The sequence below is a fragment of the Vicugna pacos genome, chromosome 4 (assembly GCF_048564905.1).
Source record: "Vicugna pacos chromosome 4, VicPac4, whole genome shotgun sequence".
NCBI lineage: Eukaryota > Metazoa > Chordata > Mammalia > Artiodactyla > Camelidae > Vicugna > Vicugna pacos.
In genome coordinates this window covers 2,270,313-2,295,543 of record NC_132990.1, presented here as the reverse complement: position 1 = coordinate 2,295,543, position 25,231 = coordinate 2,270,313, and the positions used below count along the sequence as shown (strand labels likewise).

The 25,231-nt window shown below is 40.4% G+C and overlaps 2 protein-coding genes across 7 annotated transcripts in view; one reads left to right on the top strand and one right to left on the bottom strand.

The window, feature by feature from the left end:
* Nucleotides 1-25,231, bottom strand: part of CENPP (centromere protein P) — a 220,403-nt gene that overhangs the window by 10,960 nt on the left and 184,212 nt on the right. The window contains exon 7 of one of the 4 annotated variants that reach the window (XM_072959109.1): nt 17,853-17,928. The exons of the other annotated variants lie outside the window; for them this stretch is intronic. Coding sequence (XP_072815210.1) covers nt 17,868-17,928 — 61 coding nt within the window. The 3' untranslated portion in view covers nt 17,853-17,867. Of the gene's footprint in view, nt 1-17,852; nt 17,929-25,231 lie in introns of those variants that run through there. 4 annotated transcript variants of the gene reach the window in all.
* ECM2 (extracellular matrix protein 2) overlaps nt 1-25,231 on the top strand; it is a 71,981-nt gene that overhangs the window by 1,879 nt on the left and 44,871 nt on the right. The gene's annotated exons all lie outside the window — the stretch shown is intronic.

The following is a 25,231-nucleotide window of genomic DNA, read 5'->3' as shown; positions in this document are numbered from 1 at the left end:
CCCCAGTCTGTCCTGCTTCAAGTCTTGGCAGTTTGGAAAGTGAGGCCCCTTGGGCTGTGGATGGGCCTCAATCCAGGTCTGAGGTCACGAGGCCACATCAGGAGTGGCACGGAAACACTGCTGTGCTGGCCCCCAAAGTCACCCTTTCCCCTCTGTATTTGGTATTTTGCCAGGGGACATCATGAGACCAGGCCACTTCCTGGCTCCTCCTCGGACGTCCGCTCACCCGCCTGGGCCCGCGGCTGCCGCCGGGCTGAGTCAGCCAAGTGAGGGCTCCCAAAGGGCGACGGTCTGCTCCCATCATTCCTTCCACATTGATGGGTAGCTTTCCGCCAGAAGGACGAGACTTTCTTTCTCCCTTATTTTGTATCATTACTGACTCATAGATCACTAGTTTATTCAACAGGAAATCAGCGTTTCTCCAAGGAGATGACGGTATTTAAAAACCAAGACCTGGGCTCATTGCTCCTGGGGCCTCGGGGCTCACAGGCCCTCTAAGGGGAACGAGCTGGGAAAACCAGATTGGTGTGACTCATGCACAAACATGCACACATCACAGACTCTTTGGAATTTTTCAGCACACACTTATTAACAGCAAGCATGAGATCATCCCAGCACCTCAGTCTACCCACCCAGGATTCGCTAGCCTTCCTCCGTCTGCAGCTATAAACTCACCCTGTTCCTAGGGAGGAATAAAGCTTACAAACATAATTCTTCTGTATTTTCCCTTTTTAGAATGGAAAAGGGAAAGTCAGGTAAGCAAACTCAGCCAAATATACAGCCAAAAAACAAACACACTGCGATCAATCTGAAGGCAAGTGTACCCTTAAAAGATCAACGCCATTAAGATTACTAGACAGTACATAAATCATAGCCATGTTTTCCTAGGGCAGTCTACCCAGGCAGTAGAAATAAAAGCAAAAATAAACAAGTGGGACCTAGTTAAAGGCTTTTGCACAGCAAAGGAAGCCATAAACAAAAGGAAAAGACAGCCTACGGACTGGAAGGAAATATTTGCAAATGATGTGACTGACAAGGGCTTAACTTCCAGAACATACAAACACCTCATACAACTTAATAAAAACAACAAAATAGAAAACTGAAAAAACCAACCCAATCGAAAAATGGGCAGAAGACCTAAACAGACATTTCTCCAGTGAAGACATCCAGATGGCCAATAGACACATGAAAAGATGCTCAGTGTTGCTAATTATCAGAGAAATGCAAATCAAAACTACAACGAGGTATCACCTCACACCGGTCAGAATGACCCTAATTAAAAAGTCCACAAATGATAATGTTGAACAGGGTGTGGAGAAAAGAGAACCCTCCTACACTGTTTGTGGGAATGTAGTTTGGTGTATCCACTATTCTTTAAAAAACTAAAAATAGACTTATCATATGATCGAGCAATCCCACTCCTGGGCGTATATCTGGAGGAAACTCTAACTTGAAAAGGTACACACACCCCAATGTTCATAGCAGCACTATTTATAATAGCCAAGACAGGGAAGCAACCTAAATGTCCATCAACAAATGAACAGACAAAGAGATGTGGTGTATATATACACAATGGAATACTATTCTGCCATAAAAAAGAATACAATAATGCCATTTGTAGCAACATGGATGGACCTGGAGATTATCATCCTAAGTGAAGCCAGAAAGAGAAAAAAAATAGCATATGGTAAGACATGTGTGGAATCTAAAAAAAAAAAAAAAAGACACAAATGAACTTATTTACAAAACAAAAACAGACTCACAGACATAGAAAACAAACTTATGGTTACCAGAGGGGAAAGCAGGAGGTAGGGGGAGAAATTGGGAGTTCGGGATTTGCAGATAATAACTACTACATACAAAATAGATAAACCACAAGGTCCTGCTGTACAGCACAGGGAACTATATTCAATACTTTGTAGTAGCTTATAATGAAAAAGAATATGAAAAGGAATATATATATATAATATATATATATGCACAGATACGTGTAATTGAATCATGATTCTGTACCAGAAACTAACACAACAGTAAATCAACTACACCTCAGTTTAAAAAAAAAAAAAAAAGATCACTGGATAGAAAATATCACTTCAGTGGGGGATACAAGTCCAAGCAGTAGTTCTGGTTTTAAGTGAGTTACTGTCATTCTAAGCTAACTGGGTAGCAATTGTATGCTTTTAAATGCAGTCTGTTCTCTCCTAAACTAATAATAAAAAAGGTGAGCCAAGCTGGTTTCTTTTAAAATACTCAGAAATGGTAATTAAGAAGCTGAATACGCACACATTTGAACGTAATGATCAATGCCAGAAATTCTTTAGAGGTAATTTAACAACTTTCTGTTTATACACTTTTTAATATGTAATTTTATATGTCCAAAATACTGAAATGCAAGCAGATAATGAAAGTAATATTCCAGATATTCACTGGCAATTTTATCAATGCTCAGATTTAAACTCTCTCTTTCTTTCAGAAATCTCAAAGTAATGCCCAAAACATTGAAACTGATTATAATTTAAAGTTACTATGGTCTCATTTAAATTCTTTCATGGAATCACAGACTTTCTGGGTTTTTAAAGAGTTAAATGTCTTTGTCAAAAGACAAATTACACACCCACACTGCCACACACGATTTATTGACTTCTTAGCACCTGCAGGCCCTACGTCCTTGACACGCCTGAGCTCATTCAATGCTCACAGCAGTCACATGAAACCACCGGTGTGATGACCGTTTAAACAAAACCGAGGCTCGAAAAATTAAGATACTTGCTCAAGATCACACAACAGGGAAACTGATTCAAACCCAAGGCAATCGGACTCTAAAATTGAGTTCATAAACAATTCTACCATATTATCATGTCTAAATCCAAACAGAGTTGTAATATACAGGGCGGGTGTTACAACCGTCAAGTTGTAACATGATTCTGCTGGCAACTGAGTTTGATGACAGGAAACATAACTTGTTAGGAAATATAATCGCCCCTAAAAGTTTGTTCATACATTCCACGTGGTGTAAGATTTAGGTCCCCAACAGGAAAGGGCTCTTGATCTAGTGAAGGAAACTTGCCGTGCCTAGGGGTTTTTTGGGTTTTTTTTTTTTTTTTAATTTTTAAACAAGTCTTTAGTTATCTCTCCAGAGGAGGCAAGGTCCAGAGTCCAGGCCCTTTCTGGCGGACTTCTGTCTGGGCCAGGACAGACTGTCTCTCATACAGACTTTCTACTAATTCTCCTCCTGCCCACAGCCCTTGTTTCAGAAGTTCCACAGAACAAATCAACCTCTTTCAAGCGTTGGGTCTCAGCTTTGTCTGGTCTTCATCAAACACCACTCTCTTATCTGCTTCCTGTATGTTACTGATGCCTTCCTCTGGCCTAATTCTTCATCCTTGCGCCTTACGTCTTTTAAATTCCCCTCTGCTGCCATTTCACATGGTGCCTGACAAAGGTGGTGTGTTTCAATTGTCCGTTTTTGAGGCCTTTCAGATTTTACAATATTTTCAATTTTCCCTCATTATTTGATGAATAGTTTGGGTATAGAATTTAAGGTTTAAATAATATTTAAGTTACGTTTTATATATAAAGCCAATGGCATATATCCTAACTTGCATTCTAGAGTCCTATGTTAAATGCCTTCAGTTTTTTAAAATGGGAAGAAAATATATGAACCATCAGGCCAACTCATGTCCTTAGAAATAGGGCAAGCCTGCACCTCTGGGACAAAATAAAATAGGACATAAATAACTTATGTAAATAAAATTTTAAATGGTTGAAATTTCATATTATATCAAATCCTGATGGTTTAAGGAAAAATATAATAAAATGAATATTGGGCAATAGTTCTAACTTTGTGTGATCTTCACATTTTGAATCATGGGATACCTTTATGAAGCAGGGACTTAAAAATATGCCCATTTCATAAATAAGAAGAAGAAAAAAAAAAGGGCTCAAAGATGTGCAAGGCTGCTCCAGTGACCTGGAGTCCAAAGCAAAGAAGCCAAGCTGAGCTGGCCTCCTGATCCCAACGCCTTTCTCGAAGCAAATTTCAGTGACACCATGGTCCCACTCGGTACTGATCAGAGTGGAGGGAGGTCACAGTGAATTTACCCTGAAACCAATAAGGCTTATTCTGTACATGGGCCTCTTCCAAGTCCTCTACTGAATTTTTAAAGTAAAGCAAACTTTATTTTTTAGAACAGTTTTAGATTGATAGAAAAGTTGGGAAGATAGTACAGAGTTCCCACCCTAACAGGAGTGTGGTATATTTGTTACAATTCATGAACCAGTATTGGTACATCACTCTTATAACTGAAGCCTGTATTTTATTCAGCTTGCTTAGTTTTAACTTAATGTCCTTTTTCTGTCTCAGTATCCCTACGCACGATCCCATGTGACACTTGTGAGAGAGGCAGGAATATTCACCTAAATGCTTACACCCCCTTATGTCCTGCCATGAGTTTAAGTATTATGCTTATTTATTACAATAAGGAGCTCCCAATTTTCACCTAAAGAATCTTAAGAGAAAATGCATAGTTGTCCTTTAGGTCTAAGAAAAACACACGCCTTGTCATCTGGCCACAAATGTTAATAAGCAGCCCCATCAGGACCGGGCAGGAGGAAGGGGCCAGCTGAGCCTGGGCCCCACTTAAAACTCCCAACAGGTAACAGGAGAGAAGCAAACACTGTAAATGCTTTCATTTATTCGCTTCTCTACAGACCATGCATGAATCGGCAAAATGCATCTTATAATGATTCGTATGTTTGGCATGGAATATCTCTTGAACTGACTGAGGATAGAAGGATTTTGCTCTCCTGAAATTGCTTCATTTTCCTAGAAGACCTCTTCAGTGAAAGTATTTCAAGTTCATCCTCTCACATGTGATGAGGTGTACACGTACGATGAACTTGGATTGACTCATTCATTCACTCAAAGTGATCTGCAGAGTGCCTACAGTGTGGAGCTACAGTGGACTGCCAGACCTGGGTATTTCTGCCCGGCAAGCTTTCTTATCACCCCTCCTCTGGCCACAGAGCTGCCCTTGTTCACAGGATTTGATCAGGTCCTCACTGACTGTCAGCAACTCGCAAACAGCAAGTGGCATGCCCTGGGCCAACCGACAGGCAGATGCTAGGAAGACAAAGCCTTTTCCTGCAGGGGTTGCTCACCTGGGAAGAGACCACCCAGGGGCTGCAGGCAGCCTTCCAGGCTGCATGAGGCCAGCTTGCTCTTCTGGCAGAGAACAGTGCAGAGATGAGGGCCTCGCAGCAGGAGGGAGATTCCTCTAGCTGGGTGTGATCTCGAAGGCCAGGTAACCCTTTCTCTGACTGAGCTCCAGCCCTCTACTACTACGGGACAAACTTTCCTTTTTGCTAAGCCATTGTGAATCGGGTTTCTGCCCCATCCTCTGTCACTTGTGTTGCAAGAGCCCCAATAAAAACCCTGGGCACTTTGCTAAATGCTGGGTATATCCTGGTAAACAATATAACACTGAGCATCAGGGAAATACAAACAAAACCCACAACGGAACACACATACACACCTGAAGGGCTACAAACAATTGACAAAACCAGTGTTGAAGCTCATGTGAGCAGCTGGAACCCTGACATCCTGCTGGTGAGAGTGTAAATGCAGTTACTTTGAAAAATTGTTGGGCAATGCCTCCTAAAGTTGAGCATACATTTACCCTAAGATTCAGCAATTCCACCCAATAGAAACAGGTACAAGTGTCACCAAAAGACAGGCACACGGCAGCCAGAACCTAGAAAGGCCCAGGAACACAGTACTGGGTGAACGCTTTGTGGCTCATCCACACAACAGAAGGCTACATTTGAAGGGGCAAAACCCGCAAAGGGACCAGCAAGACCTCCCAGGCAGGGCCATTGCCTTCCTGCTTTTGTGCTTCTAAAATAGCTTGCTTCTAGGAAAATGAAACTTACCCCTAAAACTCTACTGGTTTCCAAAAGCTCACTCCTGACCAGTCCATTTCTAACATCTAATTTGCATTTACCCCTAAAATCCCATTGGTTCCCAAAAGCTCACTCCTGATTGGTCCATTTCTAATACCTCATTTGCATATGGCACAAACTTAATCAAAAACTAAAACCCTATAAAAGTCTGTGTAAATCCACACGCGGGGTCCAGAGCTTGCAGTGTTAGCTCCTCTGGGCCTGCCGGCATATGGTGTAATAAACCTGAGTCCTCCAACCCTCCAAGTGTCGCTTAGTCTCTTGACAGGATTCAGGTTTCTGCACCACATTGGCAATGAGATCATCAGTTACACTGCATACGAGTGGATTTCATGGACGTTGCATGGAGTGACAGGCGCCAACCCCATCCTGTGGCGTCCTATGGCAGGTGGGTGGGCCCTGGCCCTGGCCCTATAGGGGACATGACTGAAGGGCATACAGTTGTTCTGGGGGCTGCTCGTGCCCTGCTTCCTCTTCTGGCCCATGGTTCTACAAGTGTATTTCACCAAAACCATCTCACTGTATATTTATAATGCATGTGCACTTTTCCGTATCTATTTATCTCAACAAGAAGTTAAAATACAAAAGACAGCATCCCTGAGCTCATGAAGGATACGATCTAGCGGAGAAGACAGACAATAAGTAAGTAAATACATGAATGCCTCCCCTCTGCCGCTGCCATCCAGGGTGGGGAATGCTTTGTTCTTTTTGTTCATCTGGAAGCCCTTTAGCCATCTTGGTTAGTCTGCTGTCTCTTTTTGGGTCTTTCCCAGCTCTGTCTTATCTGTCCTGAGCAGTGACCATAAATGCATGAAATATTGTGCACAGATGTTCCAGGATTTGGGACAAAAAACCATAAAATCTATTTTGTTTTACCTGATCTTCCTGGATTAAGACTAGCAATCTGCAAGCCCTTCCTGATGCGGAGATGTCTGAAATACTGTTTTGGGAAGGAGTCAGTGTGACTTTCCTTGGGTCATGACTGATAGATAAGGGCAGAACTTTTGACAGGTATTTTTTTGGATTTTTTTCCCTTGAAGGTCTCATCTTATGCATTATGCAATATTATGCAATTTTTTAAAATTTCTTTTCAGTGTGTTCCAAATAATGTTTTCAGCTCATTCCCATCCTCTCCGTATTTCAGTATGTGGAAAGGCTTAAGGTTGCCTGAAAATATGGAGATTTTACTGCTCACTCCTTGGCTCACTTACACAAAAGTACAATTGCTTAACATGTCTCTATTCTGAAAATACGGCCCACCTGATTTTGTTCGACTGGAATTAGCTGAATCACATTTGATAAATGAGCGAAAAGTTGCAGCTTAAAATTTTTTCTTACATGAAAATTTTACTTGTAAAGACATTTGTTTAAATGTTTGTAAGCTTCCTACTTATCTTTCATAATCTCTTTCTATTGAAGAGTTTAGCTAACCTGTACATTTAAATAATATTTGAAGAAATGTACTAATTTCCAGAGGCCAAGGCTAACCAAAGAAATGGCCTGCATAAACCTGAGCTTTATTTGGAAACGGAGAGAGATCTCTGTTGAAGGCCTGCAAGGGGAAATCGGGCCCCAGGACCCCAAAGGCTTGCATAACAACTGTCCAACGTGGATTATGCGGCCCGGCGACAAGAGGAAATGAAAACAGTGGATGTGGGCCAACAAAGTCAAGCATTTTTTTTTTAAAAGACAAAACAGCCAAAGGACAGATTCCAATTTCCTAAGTCATACTTTACGCCTCAGATACCAATTCCATGCTGTTTTAAATATTAAATAGCTATAAGCATTGACACATTTGTGACAGAAAGAGGGTTCTCTCCTCACAAGTGCAGTAAGCATCGAATACTACTAACCAGATGTACTGGCCTGCCTCTTACAAAGCAGGAAAATGCATAGAGAAGAAACCCAAGTCTGAGTTTGGAAAACAAATCTTAAAACAACAACAATTTGTTACCCTAACAGAACTAGAAGAGCTGAAACCCCTTGCTGAAGCATGCTCATGCTGACACAACATTAGTAAACTTGCTTTAGCAGGGCCTTCCTGTTGCTTCTGAGAGCACCTGCAAACATCTGGGCTTTTCTGCCCGCACCCTTGATGTGAAAGTGACAATGATGTTCTGATGAGGTGCTGCCACATGACGGGGCCCAGAGACCCTGACTTACGCAAGCATGGTTACGAATGTCTGAAATCATGTAATTACAAGAGGCAATCAGCCTTTTCTTTTGGGGTAGGGTGGGCAGTGATGGTGATACTGTGAAGTTTTGTTTATCAGAAAGAAAAAAAACAAAACCCTTTTAAACACGTTAAAAAGTCATAATCAAGGATTGGCTAGAAACTAATGATTAGTCAGGAATGTGGTTATTTTCAATTTAAATTACAACCAGACTTTGTAAGATAAGGTAGTTTAGAAGGGCACTGAACAACAGTTTGAACTATCATAAATAGCTTAAAATAAAACAGCTTAATGTAAAAAATAGATTTGCAGGATGCTTAGTTTGAAATCTACCTTAAAAGCACACAGAACCACTTCAGACCCAGTAGAATATATTATAAAAAAGATAGACAAGTGGTGATGAGTATGTGGAAAGTGGAAACCTGAGGCATTGCTGGTGAGATATAAAATAGTACATCACTTTGTAAAACAGTTTGGCAGTTTCTTTTTCCTTCTTTTTAAAAATGTCCTTTATAAATTCTGAGATGATACATTTGCGTATGAAGGGAAGTTATAATTTCTCCTTTAACTTTTTTTAGTCACGTTGTGTTTATTCATAACCTCACACACAGCCGCTCTTCACGGGGCTCAGAATGAAGGCTGACTGTCCCTAGCAAGGTGAACGCTCCTGTCTCGCTTCTTCCTGTAACTTGAACCCTGGCCCTAGGATTGGAACTCCTTCTGGGTAGACATGACTGGAGGGACTCCTAGGTTCACTCAATCCTCTTCTTGATCTAACCTAGTTCCTCTTTTTTGTTGTTGTTGTTTCTTTTTTTTTTTTTATTGAGGTATATAGTCGGTTTACAATGTTGTGTCAATTTCTGGTGTACAGCACAATGCTTCAGTCATACATGAATATACATATATTCATTTTCATATTCTTTTTCACTGTGAGCTACTGCAAGATGTCAAATATAGTTCCCTTTGTTATACAGTATAAACTTATTTATCTATTTTATATATACCAGTCAGTATCTGCAAATCTCGAACTCCAGTTTATCCTTTCCCACCCTGCTCACCACTGGCAACCACAAGTCTGTATTCTCTGTCTGTGAGTCTGTTTCTGTTTTATATATAACTTTGTCTTTTTTTTTTTTTTAGCTTCCACATATAAGTGATATCACATGGTATTTTTCTTTCTCTTTCTGGCTTACTTCACTTAGAATGACATTCGCCAGGGACATCCATGTTGCTGCAAATGGCATTATTTTGTCATTTTTATGGCCGAGTAGTATTCCATTGTATAAATATATCACAACGTCTTTATCCAGTCATCTGTCGATGGACATTTATAACCTAGTCTCTCTTTTCACAGAGAATTCTGTCATTCAAATCTTTCTGCACTGAGACAAACAACTGAGGTTACCTGACAGGGTAACATTCTTCTCTTTAAATATAGTGTCTATTTCATTCTCTCTGTTGGAACTCTGATTAGATCACGTTGAACCACCTCATTCCACGCTTCTTAACTGAACTCACTTTTTTCCTGCCTAATTATCTTTCTGTTCTTTTGAGTGATTTCTTCAAATAAATCTTCTAATTTCCTCTTTAGTAATATCTAACCTGTTGTTTGACTTATCCACTAACCTGTTGTCTGACTTCTTTAAAAAATTTTTTAAGTTGTTTTTTTTTTAATGGAGGTCCTGGGGATTGAACCCAGGACCATGTGCATGCTAAACACATGCACAATAACTGAGCTATACCTCCACGCCCCTGTATAACTTTTTATTGTCCATTTGCTTTAGCTGGGGTCATTTTTTTTTGCTGTGACAGTTTAGTGAGCACAGTGTGAGAATGTCCCTTCGGGGAAGTTTCAGGCAGGGTGGCTTCTCCAGAGCCTGGAGGAGTCCCCGTATCTACAATTTATATTCCTTTCTGGACTTGAACTTCTACCTAGACCACATGTAGGCAGGGCAAATTGAGGCCTGTGTCTATCCATGCCAGGGATCTGGAGAGCTGGGTTTCTCCGCCCACCAACTTCCCTGCAGCTTCTTTGGGCTGGTCAGCAGTTTTTCTCCTCGCCTTTCAACTGACAGGAGTATTCAGGCCCCGTGCTCGGGGAGGAGGACCCACCCCAGCTCCCATCTGATGCAGCCCAGGCTGTCTCCCATGTCTGGCCCAGGGCCCACAGCTGCTTTGAGATGCTGTGGGCTGCCCAGCACCAGCTCCTGCTCTGGCTTTGATTTCTCTCCTTATTTAAGGCTCTTGAGACATTGCTACTTCTTTCTTTTGGGCCTGACTATGTACTTAACCCAGAATTTCTGTACAATTAAAATGGTGGTGTGGGGGGCAGTACATATGATCATCTCAGCCTGCCATATTTCTGTAAGTTTCCTCTTGCTTTCTTTCTGGTCAGAAATATCACATTTTCATTTCTCTTTAACTATACAAGTAATTAAAAAATAAATTCTCACTATAAAAATTAAATGGTTAAAGCCAAAGTTAAACTCCTTTTTGACATAACCCCAATCCTAGTCTCAGCTCCTCTCTCCCCGGTGAGTAGTGTGCGGATCTCTCTAGACCCACAGAAATGGGAGGGATTGTGGAACCAACATGTGCTGCTGGTGGGAAAGCACAGAGGTGCAGCTGCTCTGGAAAACAGTCTGGCAGTTTCTTATAAAGTTAAACACACTCTCACCATGTGTCCTGGGAATCTCACTTCTAAGTATTTACCCAAGTAAAATAAAAATGTACGATCACACAAAAATACTAAAATGCTCATGGCAGCTTTATTATTAATCACCCAAATCTAGAAACAACTCAAATGTCCTTCGGCCAGTAAAGTACATCCGTATCGTGGACCCAAGGACATACATACACACACCGTGGGCGACTCGGGTACATTCTAATGAGTGAAAGACGCTACACTAAAAAGCCCAAGGGGGGAGGGTACAGCTCAGTGGTAGAGCGCATGCCTAGCATGCACAAGGTCCTGGGTTCATTCCCCAGCACCTCCACTAGGAAAATAAATAAATAATCCCCCCAATTTTTTTTTAAAAATTAAGAATATGAAAATGAATATATGTATATTCACATATGACTGAAAAATTGTGCTGTACACCAGAAACTGACCCAACTTTGTAAACTGACTGTAACTCAGTAAAAAAAAAAGGGGGGGGCAGGGAAGTCTATATACTGTATGAGAGTCTGGAAATGGCAAAATTTGAGGTCCAGAAAAGAGTGGTTGCCAGAGGCTGGAGATGGAAAGAAGGGTTGACTACAAAGGGGTATGAGGGAATTTGTTGGGATGGTGGGAGTTTTATACCTTGACTGTGGTGCTGATCACTTGACAATATGCATTTTTCAAAACTGTATGAAAATTACATCTCAATTAAAAATACCTCATAAAAATATAAAAAATAATAAACAGAAAAAAAGACAAAAAAGGAAAAAAGAAAAAACAAAAATAGTTTAAAAGAAAACACTTAATAAATAAAATCATACTACACCCACATTGTTTCCTCATATGCTTTTCTTCACTCAACAGTGTGTACTGAACAGCTTTTCCTGTGAAGATAGAGTTGTGGTGTCCTTTTTAATGGCTGTGTAGTATTCCACTGTGAATATTGATCAAAGGTGTGTCAGCTTGTCAGGGGGAAGTTCTTCAAAGGAGGGGAGTGCTTTAGAAGAAGGAGGGGAAGGTTGGGCACCAAACAACTCATGTTCACCCTCCACGACCACATTCTACCAGGCACTCATTGCTACATAGCATGAATACAGTGTTGAGACTATTCCACAGAACATGATGGACACGCCCACCAAACCTGGGTTCAGATGTCCACACTGACCCATCACAAGAGGGTGTGAAGAGATTACTCAAATAAGGATTCTGGGGAGGGAAGGGTGGCTCCCAAGCTGCTTGTAAACAAGGATGGGCGACTGGCTCTGGCTTTTACTGTGGCTGAAATGCAGCTGGGGCTTGTGTGCTTTGAACTTGCTGGTGCCCAGTAGGGAGCATGCAGGCTTTCTCATCAGTTTGCCCAGATGTGGACAAAGGGGAGGAAGGAGGGCAAGGTTTAAAAGTGGTCAGGAGTCAAGTACCAAAAATGTAGTCAAACTCTATTACACATCCCTAAGTTCTTGATTCTTTAAATATCATTCACACATCTCCAAAATTATCTTCCTAAAACACAACTGTCTTCACGTCACTAGCCTTCTTAAAAACTTAAGAGATTTTGTATAGCCTAGAATAAAGGCTAAAGTTCTTTCTATTTTTTTTAATTGAAGTATAGTTGATTTACAATGTTGTGTTAGTTTCAGGTGTATAGCAAAATGATTCAGTTATATATATATATATTTTTTTTCAGATTCTTTCCCATTAGAGGTTATTATAAAATACTGAATATAGTTCCCTGTGCTATAGGCAGATCCTTGTTAATCTACTTTCTATATAGAAGTGTGTATCTGTTAATTCCAAACTCCTAATTTATCCCTCCCCTCTAAATTTCTAAATTTAGTGTTCAAAGGCCCTCTGTGAAATTTCCCCAAACTTATAGCTGTCACTTCTAATACTTCACCCTAGTCCCAGTGAACAGCGAACACCCTAGTCCCTCCCACCACCTTTAAAAAATCCTCGTCATTCTACTCAAATGCCATCTCTTTAGAAATCTCTTACACATCCTTATATAATCTGTGTGTTACAGAAATCATTCGTGATTAGAGAGGTGTACATATTTGTTGCTCCAACTAAACACTGAAGCTTTGAAGCAACTGGATAACACACAGTGTAATAAAAGTCTTACTCATTGCGAACTACTATCAAGGCATACAGTAGGTACTTAGCAAACATCTGTTGAGTTATGAATGTACATGAACTACAAATGACAAAGCTAAAGGAAACAAAAGGGAATTAGTGAAACTGGGAAGTATGAAAGAATGATGGAAAAAACAGTTTTAAAAAGAAGGTAAAAATAGGGAAGTTTTTAGACAGATGTTTTAATATAAAATCTCTAGAGCTTTGGGAAAAACGCCTGGCCCAAGACAGAAGCAACGACTGCAATTCCTGACACATAAGTGCTTACTGAATAAACAACATGACTAGTTGGTTAAAACAAACAGAAACAAAGAGAGAAAATGCTGAGCACCTGCTCGGTGCCAAAAGTACATGAAGCACATATTTAGTTGAGACACCCCCATCTGATTTTGAGAAGCAAAGAGTTACTGGAATAAGGCAGACACATGCTAGGAGTCACTGCCCACGGCTTGTTTGGAAGGAACCAGTATCCAGCTGTGGCTGGCGGTCATGAAGTGGGCCAAGCTGGTACTGGGTGGGGGGTAGGCGGGCACTGGAGCTGTGGGGAAGTTCCTGAGAAAACATGAGGGAGAGGCATTAATCATAGTGGTTTGATTCAGTCTTTGGTTCCTATTTGACATGGAGCATAATGCTTGCATAGAGCTTGTGATGATGGTTCAAGAAACTGACCCAAGATGGATGGACATGAAGGGCGTTATGCTAAGTGAAATAAGTCAGACAGAGAAAAACAAATACGGTATGATATCAATTATATGTGGAATCTGGGGGGAGGGTATAGCTCAAGTGGTAGAGCGCATGCTTAGCATGCATGAGGTCCTAGGTTCAATCCCCAGCACCTCCTCTAAAAATAAATAAACCTAATAACCTTCCCCTCACCACAACAAAATAATTCAGTAATACAATAATAAATTAATTAATTAAATTAAAAAATTATATGTGGAATCTAAAAATTACAACAAACCAGTGAATACAACAAAAAAGAAGCAGACTCACAGATACAGAGAACAAACTAGTGGTTACCAGTGCGGGGGCGGGGAGGGGGGCAATAGAGGGGTCGGGGGCTGAGAGGTACAAACTACTGGAAGTCAGAGGCTCAAGGATGCATTGTACAACACGAGGAACACAGCTAATATTTTGTCACAACTGTAAATGGAAAGTAACCTTCAAAAATTGTATAAATAATTAATTAACTAAAAAAGAAAAGAAACTGAACTAAGGAGAGCCATCGAATCGTAGACAGAAAACTTGGTCGCTGCCAAGGGCTTGACCATTGCTAATCCTCCCTTCCAAAGACGTAAATAAGCCATTTTCAGCATGAAAACACTTGAAATTCACTTTCATTGTTCAGAATGACATTTATCAAATGGCACAACATAAATAGATGACGGCGTGGCTCCTCCTGCTAACGTGCTGATGATTTCATAGTGAAAATATTGTTTGTTTCAGTAACGCCTACTTGAAATTAGTCAGTTTGAAAGCAAAACAACCCTTAGCCAGAGAGGACTTTTTGCTGTTTGTGCATTATAACAAGCGGTTTTCAACCACCCTCTAAAAAAGAAAAAAAAAAAGAAAACAAAAAAACCCAAAAACTTCTCAGTAATTTAAGTATATAGTCAGAAAAATGAAATAAAGCAACCATAGCCTTTGAATCTTGTATATAATACTTAAAAGACAATTCTCCTGAGAACAAGCTAGAAACTATAAAATTTCAATAATCACATAAATATTTTTAAAGGAATCAAACTAAAAAATAATCAATCTATCAACACTTACTGATAGATTAACAGGTACAAAGGTTGCCCTAGGCTACCCAAGAGAGTATTCCAACTATATAAAGCTGCTCTCTTCAGGAAGTAAAGATAAATGCATGCTGACCGAAGAAAGTTATATTAAATATTAGTAACTCTTCTCTTTGTTACAAGAGCTTTACATGGGCTAATCTATGTGAAAACTCTTCTGTTGAATACGTTTAACTCTGTACTACCTTAATCACCAACACCCAGCCAAACTCGTATGACCTGCACTTGACCTTGACCTTAGCGATCACAGGAGCAAGGGTAAACACACGACCCAACTGGCCAAATCAGGTTCTCCAGAGAAATCTGAAATCGAGGTCCGCAACACCCATCTGGGAAGGTAAAGGCTTGGGTTCCTTGAGATGGGGCACTGGCTGTGTGCCTGTCAGCACAGCAGAAGCTGTTCTGCAGAAGGCAAGACCTACTGAGGGGAGGATGGAGTCAACATACGGAAAATGGTCGGGATGAGGCAACTCAGAAAAAGAAAGCAAGACGAGAGTCCTTGGGGGCTGCCTGGACCAGAGGGTGACCTCATTCCTGGCCCAGGCCCTTGGGAATTCCTAATGCCCTTCAGTAAGAGGGTATTCTCAGTGTCCTTTCAATATACCCATGTTGCATTTAGAGCTTCTATTACTTGCAGTCAAAAAGTCTTCACAAACACTATGGTCATTTCAGTTCCATTAGTGACAGTGAAGAGTACAGGACGAATGGGGAGAGATTTTTTTCAGAATGACTATCTAGGAAATGATGAATGAACACAGATATTAAAGGAGGGGGCAGAATCAAGCTTTAAACTATTTGTTCTTTGCCTTTGGTCAAGCTCCTCAGTCCTGAAACAGCTCTTTTTAACAATTTTTCCAGCTTTACACTTATTTTCTTATGGAGAAGATTCAGCAACCTCTTCATTCTGCCACAGTTGGAAGTAACACTTCAGCTGACTTTTGTAATTTTCTTAAGAAAACTTTTTACCTCTTTGCCTTCTTTTTGATTAGCTTTTTAAAATTTCTATCTCTGTTTGTCAAATGGTTACCTTAGATATTTCAGCATGCATACTTAGCGAAGTCCAAATTAATCGATGTCTCAATGCTCCTCATGAACAAAGGACTTCACAGCATATTAATTTCAGTTACCCTGTACTGTTGTGTATTTTAAAATTCTAGCTAAAAAAAAAAAGACTTCACTTGATATTATTATGACTTTATTATACAGTCACTGTTTGATGTATCTACAATATTCTTTGCTCTTTATTGCTTCTTACACCTCAAACCTTCTTTCTGGATCACTTCCTCTGTCTGAAGAGTATCTTTCATTCTAACATGAATGTCTGTTTTAGAGGTAAATTCTCTCAGTTTCTACTTATATGACATTTGCTTTCATTTTCCTCAGTTTTACTGAGATATAATTGACATACAGCATTGTATTAGTTTAAGGTGTACAATGACTGGATATATGCATATATTGCAAAATGATCACTGCTGTGACGTTCTTGTGCATGTTTCTTTTTTTTTTTCATGTTTCTTGATATATATGTGCACACATTTCTTCTGAGTACCAACCTCGGAGTATGTGTATCTTCAACTTGTGTAGGTAATATCAAAGTGTTTGTACCAGTTTATAGCCAATAATAGTGTATGAAAATAGCTATTGTCCCATATTCTAACAATTGTTACCATCAGTCTTTTTATTATTAGTCATTCTGGTTGATGTGCAATGGTATCTCATACTGATTTGAAAATACTTTTCCCTTATTTGACTAGTGGGGTTGAACATTTACATGCGTTTATTGGCCATCTGAATTTTGTGAACAGTCTATTCAAACTCCTTGCTCCTTTTTCCTTGTCAGTTTTTGGCGTTCTTTACATAAACACACTTGCCATAAATATTACTTACGACTGCGTTTGCCATTTAATGTATCTAAGATACATCCCATATCAATAAATATAAATCTACTTTGTTATGTTATTTTTAACACAATAAGTTAAGCTACTACATAGATATACAATTTATTGTAATGTAACCAATCTTCTATTGACAATCTTTTAGGTTCTTTGTAATTTTTCACTATTTTATATACTACAGTGAATATCCTTCTAAGATACTTTTGTACATTTGTGCAAAAATTTTTGCTAGCTAGAATTTTAGAAGCAGAATGGTTAACATTTGGTCAAGGCCAATGAAATGACCAATATAGAAAAAACCTATTAATTTATATTTCTACCAACAATGTGTGATAGTGCTTATTTAGGAGAGAGTTTTAAAATTCTCTTCTTTTAGTTCCTGTAATTCTTATAAATCTTGCCCAAAGTCCTGATTATTTATCATAGTCTATGATCGCCATTCAATTTTGTGGCTTCAGTACCATCCATCCACATGCTGGGGGATCTTAAATCTTTAGTCTAGGTTCCTCTTTTGATCTGCAGGCCTGATCACATCATCCTTTCTCCACCACCCTGTGTTCATCTCAGGACATGGCTATTCTACCATGTAGCTGCTCACGGCAGAAAGCTGGGCTTTATATATTTGATTCCCCTTCCTCCCCTTCCCCTTAAGCCTTCTTGATTTTACCTAATTAGCTCTTGAATTCCCCCCTACTTTCATAAAGAAATCTTCACCCTCTCTTGAATTACTGCAGTGGTCTCTTAAATGGTGCCCTGCCACTAGACTCGATCCTTCCTTTCACTTCATAAGCCACACTGGAGAGTTCTCTAAATGCCAGACGGGTTATGTTCCTTCCCTGAAGCCTGTGGGTAAAGCCGCAAACCTCCAACATCATTTTTAAAGCCCGTGGAGATCTGGCCGCTTCTCTCTTGCACTCAGCCCTCCAGACCTCCCGGTCACCTTCACTCCTCAAAGGGTGCCGGTTTCATCGCAGGCATTTCTCCTACGCTATCCTCTCTGGCTAGAACATTCTCTCTTACCTTGTCCCTCTGTATCCAAACTCTTATTTAACCTTCAAGTTTCAGTTTTAAATATGGCGGGAGTCATATTTAATAAATAGCTAGATCTCTTAGGTTTGAGATGACTCCTAGACATTGAAACAGACATGTCAAGAAAGCAGCTGCAAGATACCAACATATGGAGAGTCTACAGATGATCACACTCACCTCGAGAGAAACTGTAGCTACAGAGGCTTCAGGCCTGAGGTCAGGTCCACAAAGAGGAGGAAGCAGCAAAGGGGACCAAGAAGTGACACAAAGGATTTGGGCTGCAAAAACCAAGAGAACTGAGCATTGGAAGGAGAGGGGCTAAAAACTGCCTTAGTAACTCCAGATAGGTATTTCCTGCATGCTTCCAGTAACAGCCCACAACAGCCACAGAAGTGATCACACTGTTTAACACTGACACAGCCGTTCGATCCCTTGGTGGCAAGAACTGACTTTTATCGACCACTATCTCCACCTTACTTATTGTTACAGATTTCAGCAATGAGCTCAGGATGCACTCAGCAAAAACTTGCTGAATAAATGAATCACTAGTACCCATATGTGTAAATTCTCAAGGAATTTACACACCTTTGGGGAAACCATGGAAACCACTATGTGTAACATAAAGCAGGGTGTAATTAGTGCTGGCAAAGCAGTGTAGCCAGTATGCCATGGGAGAGGTGTGGAACTCGAGAAAGCTTCTTGGAAAAGATGATACTAAAGTTAGGTAGGCTCTGAAGGAAAAAGCAGGCTATTAGGAAGTGGAGGCTTGAGCTTATAAAACAATACCTGCTTGTTTTTAATGCTAATTACCCAAAGGCAAGGCAGAGGTTATATGCATATATGCCTGTGACTGGCAACATCTGAACTCCTCATCTGGCAGAAAAATGCCCCTAGTAAAGATGAGCATTGCATTTTAAAATACCCCTATTTATGCATTGTGAGTTTATCTTCAACAGTGGTATGATTACAGATAATTTTAGTCTTCTTTACATTTTCTAGCAATTTCTAAATTTACTACTCTGCTGTAATTTGGGGGGCGAGGGGTTTAGTTTTGTTCTCTTTAAGATCAGAGTTTCATCTGGGAAAACTAAGAAAAGAATTTAATTCAGAAAACAGGATCCTTGCACATATACAAAAAACTCAGTCATTTCCAGAATAATTCTTAAAGATTCCATAAATGCTAAGAAGAGTTTGAAAACCACATTCACAAACCTGGCAGAATTAAAATTACATTTCTCTTTAAAAATGGAAATACAGCATAAATAATGAAGTCAATATTAATTTTTTCCTACTTGTGGATGCTGAAAGATTCTAATGGAAATGAAACAGATGATATCACCTACCAGTAATGGGGAAAAAATGAGGCCATGGACAAACACACCATGTTTTGATTTATGAAACTCCAAGGGAGCTTCACTTTCTCCCCCATGAGTGATGGGTTAGCTGGTTGCCAATGTCTTCTTTTTCACTAAATACCATTCTAAATATTGTGGCTGCTCTGATTTATAGCCATCTCCTTCAGACAGTGTATCAGTGGAAAAGAATCCCATTCCCAGCAAATGGTAAAACCGCCACATGTGAAATCTTCTTACAAACCTCACGCTAAGGAAGCATGGGCTTCAGGGTTTGCGGGAGGAAGATTATAGGAGACAAGTTCTGGAGGCTGAGGCTGTCCGTGGTGGCTTTTCCCCAAGTGGGGGCTCCACAGCCAGAAAGCCAGAGATAAACACCTGAATGGTCGACAGGGGTCTTTCTCTAAAGACAAGAACTGAAGTCGGAGAGGAGGACTCACCCGGTCCTTGCTGGGAGGCAGAAGGCCAGGCTGAATTCCGGCCCTGCCTCCTCTGCAGTGACTTGTACTGCATCTGCTCTCCAAACACTCAGGCAATCTGGTTTTCATCTCAAAGGCATCTGACTCCTATGGATTTATGGGGGTGTGGAGCCCTAACGGTGATGAGAGTCAGTTTCTGCTGATGTGGGCTGCAGAAAACAGTTCTACTCGCGCTTCCATGTCGGCTGGGGGAAGGGAGCGCTGCGGGGCTGAGCTGAAAAGTAACTCCAGCTTGACTGTTGTGGAGCAACTTGAAGTCCATCTCAGTTCTCCCATTTCTTAGCAAGTGAGGCCTATCATTTAACTCCATGAAGCTTTAGTTTCTGCTTTTAGCCTCTGTAATCCTTCAGCTTTCTTCTTCTGTAAATTGGAGGGTGACAATGTCCGACACCGGGTTGAAGGATTTACTGAGGGCCGTGCCTAGTGGAAAGCTAGGTATCTGGCACGTCCGGAACTCGTCAGTGCTGGTTCCTTTGTTTCTCTTCCACCCCCATCAGGTATAGAGTGCGTAGGAACAGATGAGGACCTGATTCTGCCAATGGACATACTGAAAATATCTACTCTATCCCTAAGTCCTTAAAAAGTCTACAAGACTATTTAAGTGTTAAACAATGTGCTATATTTTTGTAAGTGTCCAAGCCAGGATATGAATCCAGGCAGTTGGGAGCCACAGTATGTCCTTAATCATGTTTTTAATGCCTCCAGCAGGTTAAATGTGTCTTAGAAAACTAATTAAGCCATTGAGATACATCAGTATTGAACATTCTGGGATTTAAGCCAGATGAATGACGTGACATGGAAGGACTGTTCTTACCCTGAATATGTATTTGAAATATATCTTTAATAAATTTCTATCTCTGCTTCCTTGGTTGTAACAAAAAAATGTATTCTAGTTTTAGACTTGAATGTACACTCTTTTGGCAAAAACTGACTTACTGTAGTTTTTAAGAATAGAAATTAAGCCCTAAGCACCAAAATGTGATTTTTCTTTGTACAAAATGTGTCTTGTAACCTAAACTCTTTTGAACTCTTGTCAGAAAATTACAAGTGTTAAAACAGGTTGGTTTGGATAAGCAATATCCTGGCTGAAGGGACATGATATAAACTCACATATCCTTTCAAGCCTAAACTTAAATAAACAGCTATGAAAAGCAGAGATGAAACCAAAATTTAAAACCCCTCCAAGCAGTAAAACCACTAATTAGGTAAATCTTGCCTTTCCATGAGTTATCCACAATAAGGGATGAACATAAGAGGAATAACAAGTTTAGGGGGTAGCAAGTACACCTTGTTCTTCTGAATGCGCTGAGGCAGTGAGCGAGTGGGAGAGATCCAAGCCACGTTAAAAAACTGGAGGTTGGCAACTTGAATATAAAGCTCAGGAAATGATTCAGAGCTTAGAACAGATCCGCAGCTCACCGGCATATGTTACAGCAATGTGATTAGTGCTCGTTTATGTTCGCTTAATGGATGGAACACGATCATGAGAGAGAGCAAGGGCAGATAGAGGGAGGCGGCTGTGGAGGACAGGGAACATCAATATTTAAAATGTACAAGTGGGTGGGGCAAGGGCAGTAAAAGATGATGAGAAGGAAAGTGAGAAAGATACAAGAAGAGCAGACTGACTTCCAAGAACAGAGCAATCAACAGGAAAATGACAAGAAAAAAAGAACGCTGGTCAGATGGCTTCCAGGGGCCACTGGACGCTTGGGAGAGCACTTTTACAACAACCATGTATGACGCAGCAGAATCACAGTAGAATAAGGAACAAGTGGGAGGCTGAATATGGGGAGACATTTTCTGTAGATTACTCTTTCAAGAAATCAAGGAGAGAAAGGGTAGAAGGAATAGATGGCAGTTTGAGGACTGCCAGACAGGATATAGGAAGATTCTTTCTGGCTGAGAGAAGCTTGAGCACAGTAGTTGGTGAAGAACAAAGTACGATTATACAAAATGCCTTGCTGCTGATTCAAGGACACCATGTTTCCACACACGGTCACTGCCATCATTTTAACACCAGGGCTTGAATGTCACTGAATGTCACCCTCTCGAGACAGTTGAGTCATTCAGGTTCAGGTCATGAATCCAAAAGGATGGATAACTGGGAGGTGTGAATTCACACCCAAGACCAGACTGGCAAATGTTAAGGGTCTCCACCCGATCCGTGGACAAGTTCACGAAGAAGCTCTTTAGCTACCTATGAGAACCTATTTGCTTCTTGTTTATTTGCTGTACTTTTTGTACCCAAATCAGGTTATGTCAGAACAGTTTCCTTGATTTGTAGTTACATTACAATAGCACTTCTCTTATTTCAAGAGCAAGTACATTCAGAAACATAAGACACCGAAGACATCATTTTGGGGAACTGTGCTGTATCACGAAACCACCACACCTAAGTCGTCCTCATGCTCTTATAGATTCCTGCACCCGGAACATTTTCTTCCCTGAAAACTATGGTTTCCACTCATGATACTTTTTGGTTTCCAATGCTAGTCCCACACTTAGACCTGGGTGAGATGGGATCTCTGAGAGTTTCTGAACTGGGCTCCACACTGGCCCTCCTCTGGTGCTCCCCCTCAACTAAGCAAGGTGCCCACAAGCTCTCTCACAGCCAGCACCCCCACCTCAACATCATGCTCTGGGAACCTAATACCCCCAGGGTTTCCTGCCCTAGTGGCTTTGTTTCCAGGGCCCATGCAGATCCCTTTCCTGGCTCTGTCACCCTGAGGACACACCAAGTTGCTAGTATGAGCAAACCTCGGCCCAAAGGGTTTGCTTGCATGGAGCTGAGGAAGAACTTGGAAGCATAGGGAAGCACACAGCATGGGGTAGGAGAGAAGTGTGGTGGGCCACCATCCCACTCCTTCCTGGGCCGCCATGTTCTTGTGGAGGTAAATTCTGAGAAGTGCAGCTTTCCAGGTCATTATAAAGGATAACTGTCAGGGTAAGAGAATGTAGCCCCAGTGTCATTTATTTAGCTATTGGCTAGTTTGATTAATAACTTTTTGCACATTTGTAATCTCATATATAAACCTTCATCTACACTCTTGCCTCAATCCCTTCATCCTTTCCAGTCTCCCCAACTGATTGTTCCTGCAGCACAACAGGAAATCAAATGAAACTAAAAGGAAGAAATGACAGGTCCTAAGAACCTTGGTTATATCAAATGTCATCTCTTTACTCAATTCTTAATACAAGGAACTGCATGACTTCATTAGATTATCTCCTCTTATCAACACTTCAGCACCCCAGCATCCTCAAGTTGCACTGTTTTGTCACTTGAGTCTGTCTCCACACCCAGATGTAATGCAGAGGACCCATCAATGAGTCTTCTGCTTGATATGCTCAGCATGGAGATGCAGGGTCTGTTCTAGAGATCTGGGACTTTAAAGAAGGGATGCAGACCTAGTGAACTGGAGGACCCATGAACAGAGAACCTGACCTAGAACCTGCCTCTGATTGTTCACACTGGCTGTTTTACTAAGCCTGGTCCCTGATCAAACTCTACTCAGGGAGTGAGGGAAGTCCCCAGAGAAGGTGGACTACCACAGTTCCTATTGCCATCTTAAGAAGGCAAAATCAAAGACACGAGGGAACCTTAGCACTTAAATGTCATCATCAAGCCCACTGTCTGAGAAGTCCCTTCTACAGCATTCCCAGTAGAATGTCATCTGGTTCCTACTGGAATCCTTTCAGTCTCATGGATGCAGCATCTCAGTTGGCAGCTCAGCTGGACGGTGCTGGTTATGAGAGGTTTTCTGTTTGTTTTTTAAACTTGGCCAAAATCAGCCTGTCCATATCCTCTGTCCACTGATTCTGGTTCTAGTCTCTGGAGCATAACAGAACAAGCTCAGGTCCTGTTTTCAGATCTGTAGTCTCCTCTGTCTTTGTCCCTAAGTCTAAACAGATGCAGCAGGGCCATTTCTCCAATAAATTAAGTAGCCAAATGTGAATGAGCCCTTCTGCTACTTTCTGTTCCATTGGTCTAGTGTTTTCCCTTGTGTCATTACCAAACTGTTTTTATTACTGTAGCTTCTTATAATAGGACTTGATATTTTAGGACAGGAAGTCCTCTAGCCTCATTCTTCTTCAAGAATGGTTTGGTTGCCACGAAACTAAAAATCAACCACAGAAAAACATAGGAGTAAAAAACAACAGCATGGATATTAAACAACATACACTAAAAAACCAATGGGTCAATGATGAAATCAAAGAAGAAATTAAAAAATACTTTGAAACAAATGACAATGAAAATACCACCACACAAAATCTATGGGATGCAGCAAAAACAGTCATAAGAGGGAAGTTCATAGCAATACAGGTCTTCCTCAAAAAAGAAGAACAACCTCAAATAAACAATCTATCCTACCAGCTAAAAGAATCAGAAAAAAGAAGAGCAAACAAAATCAAAAGTCAGTGGAAGGAAGGAAATAATAAAGATCAGGGAGGAAATAAATAAAACAGAGACTTAAAAAGAAGAAAAAATTCAACCAAACCAAGAGCTGGTTTTTTGAAAGAGTAAACAAAATTAACAAACCTCTGGCCAAGCTCACCAGGAAGAGAAAAGAGAGAGCACAAATAAACAAAATAAGAAAGAAAAATGGAGAAATCACAACCAATACCACAGAAATACAAAATATCATATGAGGATACTATGAATAACTATATGGAAACAAAATGGACAACCTAGAAGAAATGGACAAGCTTCTGGAAATACACAGTCCATCAAGACTGAATCAAGAAGAAACTGACCACTTGAACAAACCAATCACTAGAAATGAAATCAAATTAGCAATAAAAAAAAACCTCCCTACCAACAAAAGTCCAGGACCGGAAGGCTTCACTGGGGAATTCTATATACAAAGAACATACAAAGAACTCATACCAGTCCTTCTCAAACTCTTCCAGAAGACTGAAAAGGAGGGAGTACTCCTTAACTCATTCTATGAAGCCACCATCACCCTGACACCAAAACCAGACAAAGACACTACCAAAAAAGAAAATTACAGGCCAATATCACTGATGAACATAAATGCAAAAATCTTCAACAAAATATTAGCAAACAGAATCCAACAGCACATAAAAAAGATCATACACCATGATTAAGATCGGTTCATTCCAGGAACACAAGGATGGTTCAACACATGCAAATCAATCAATGTGATACACCACATCCATGAGAGAAAGGACAAAAACCACATGATCATCTCAACAGATGCAGAAAAAGCATTTGATAAAATTCAACACCCATTTGTGATAAAAACCCTTACCAAAGTGGGTATAGAGGGAACATATCTCAACATAATAAAAACTATTTATGACAAACCTACAGCCAGCATAGTACTCAACAGTCAAAAACTGAAAACCTTCCCACTGAAATCTGGGATAAGGTAAGGTTGTCCTCTCTAACGACTTCTACTCAACATAGTCTTGGAAGTCCTAGCCACAGCAATCAGGCAAGAAAAAGAATAAAAGGGATCCAAATTGGAAAAGAAGAGGTAAAACTGTCACTATATGCAGATGACATGATACTATATACAGAAAACCTTAAAAGCTCCACACAAAAACTACTAGAGCTAATAAAAGAATTTGGCAAGGTGGAAGGATACAGGATTAATGTACAAAAATCAGTTGCCTTTCTTTACACTAGCAATGAATCAACAGGAAAAGAAAGTAATGAAACAATCCCTTTTAAAATAGCACCCAAACTAATAAAATATCTAGGAATAAAAATAACCAAGAAGGTGAAA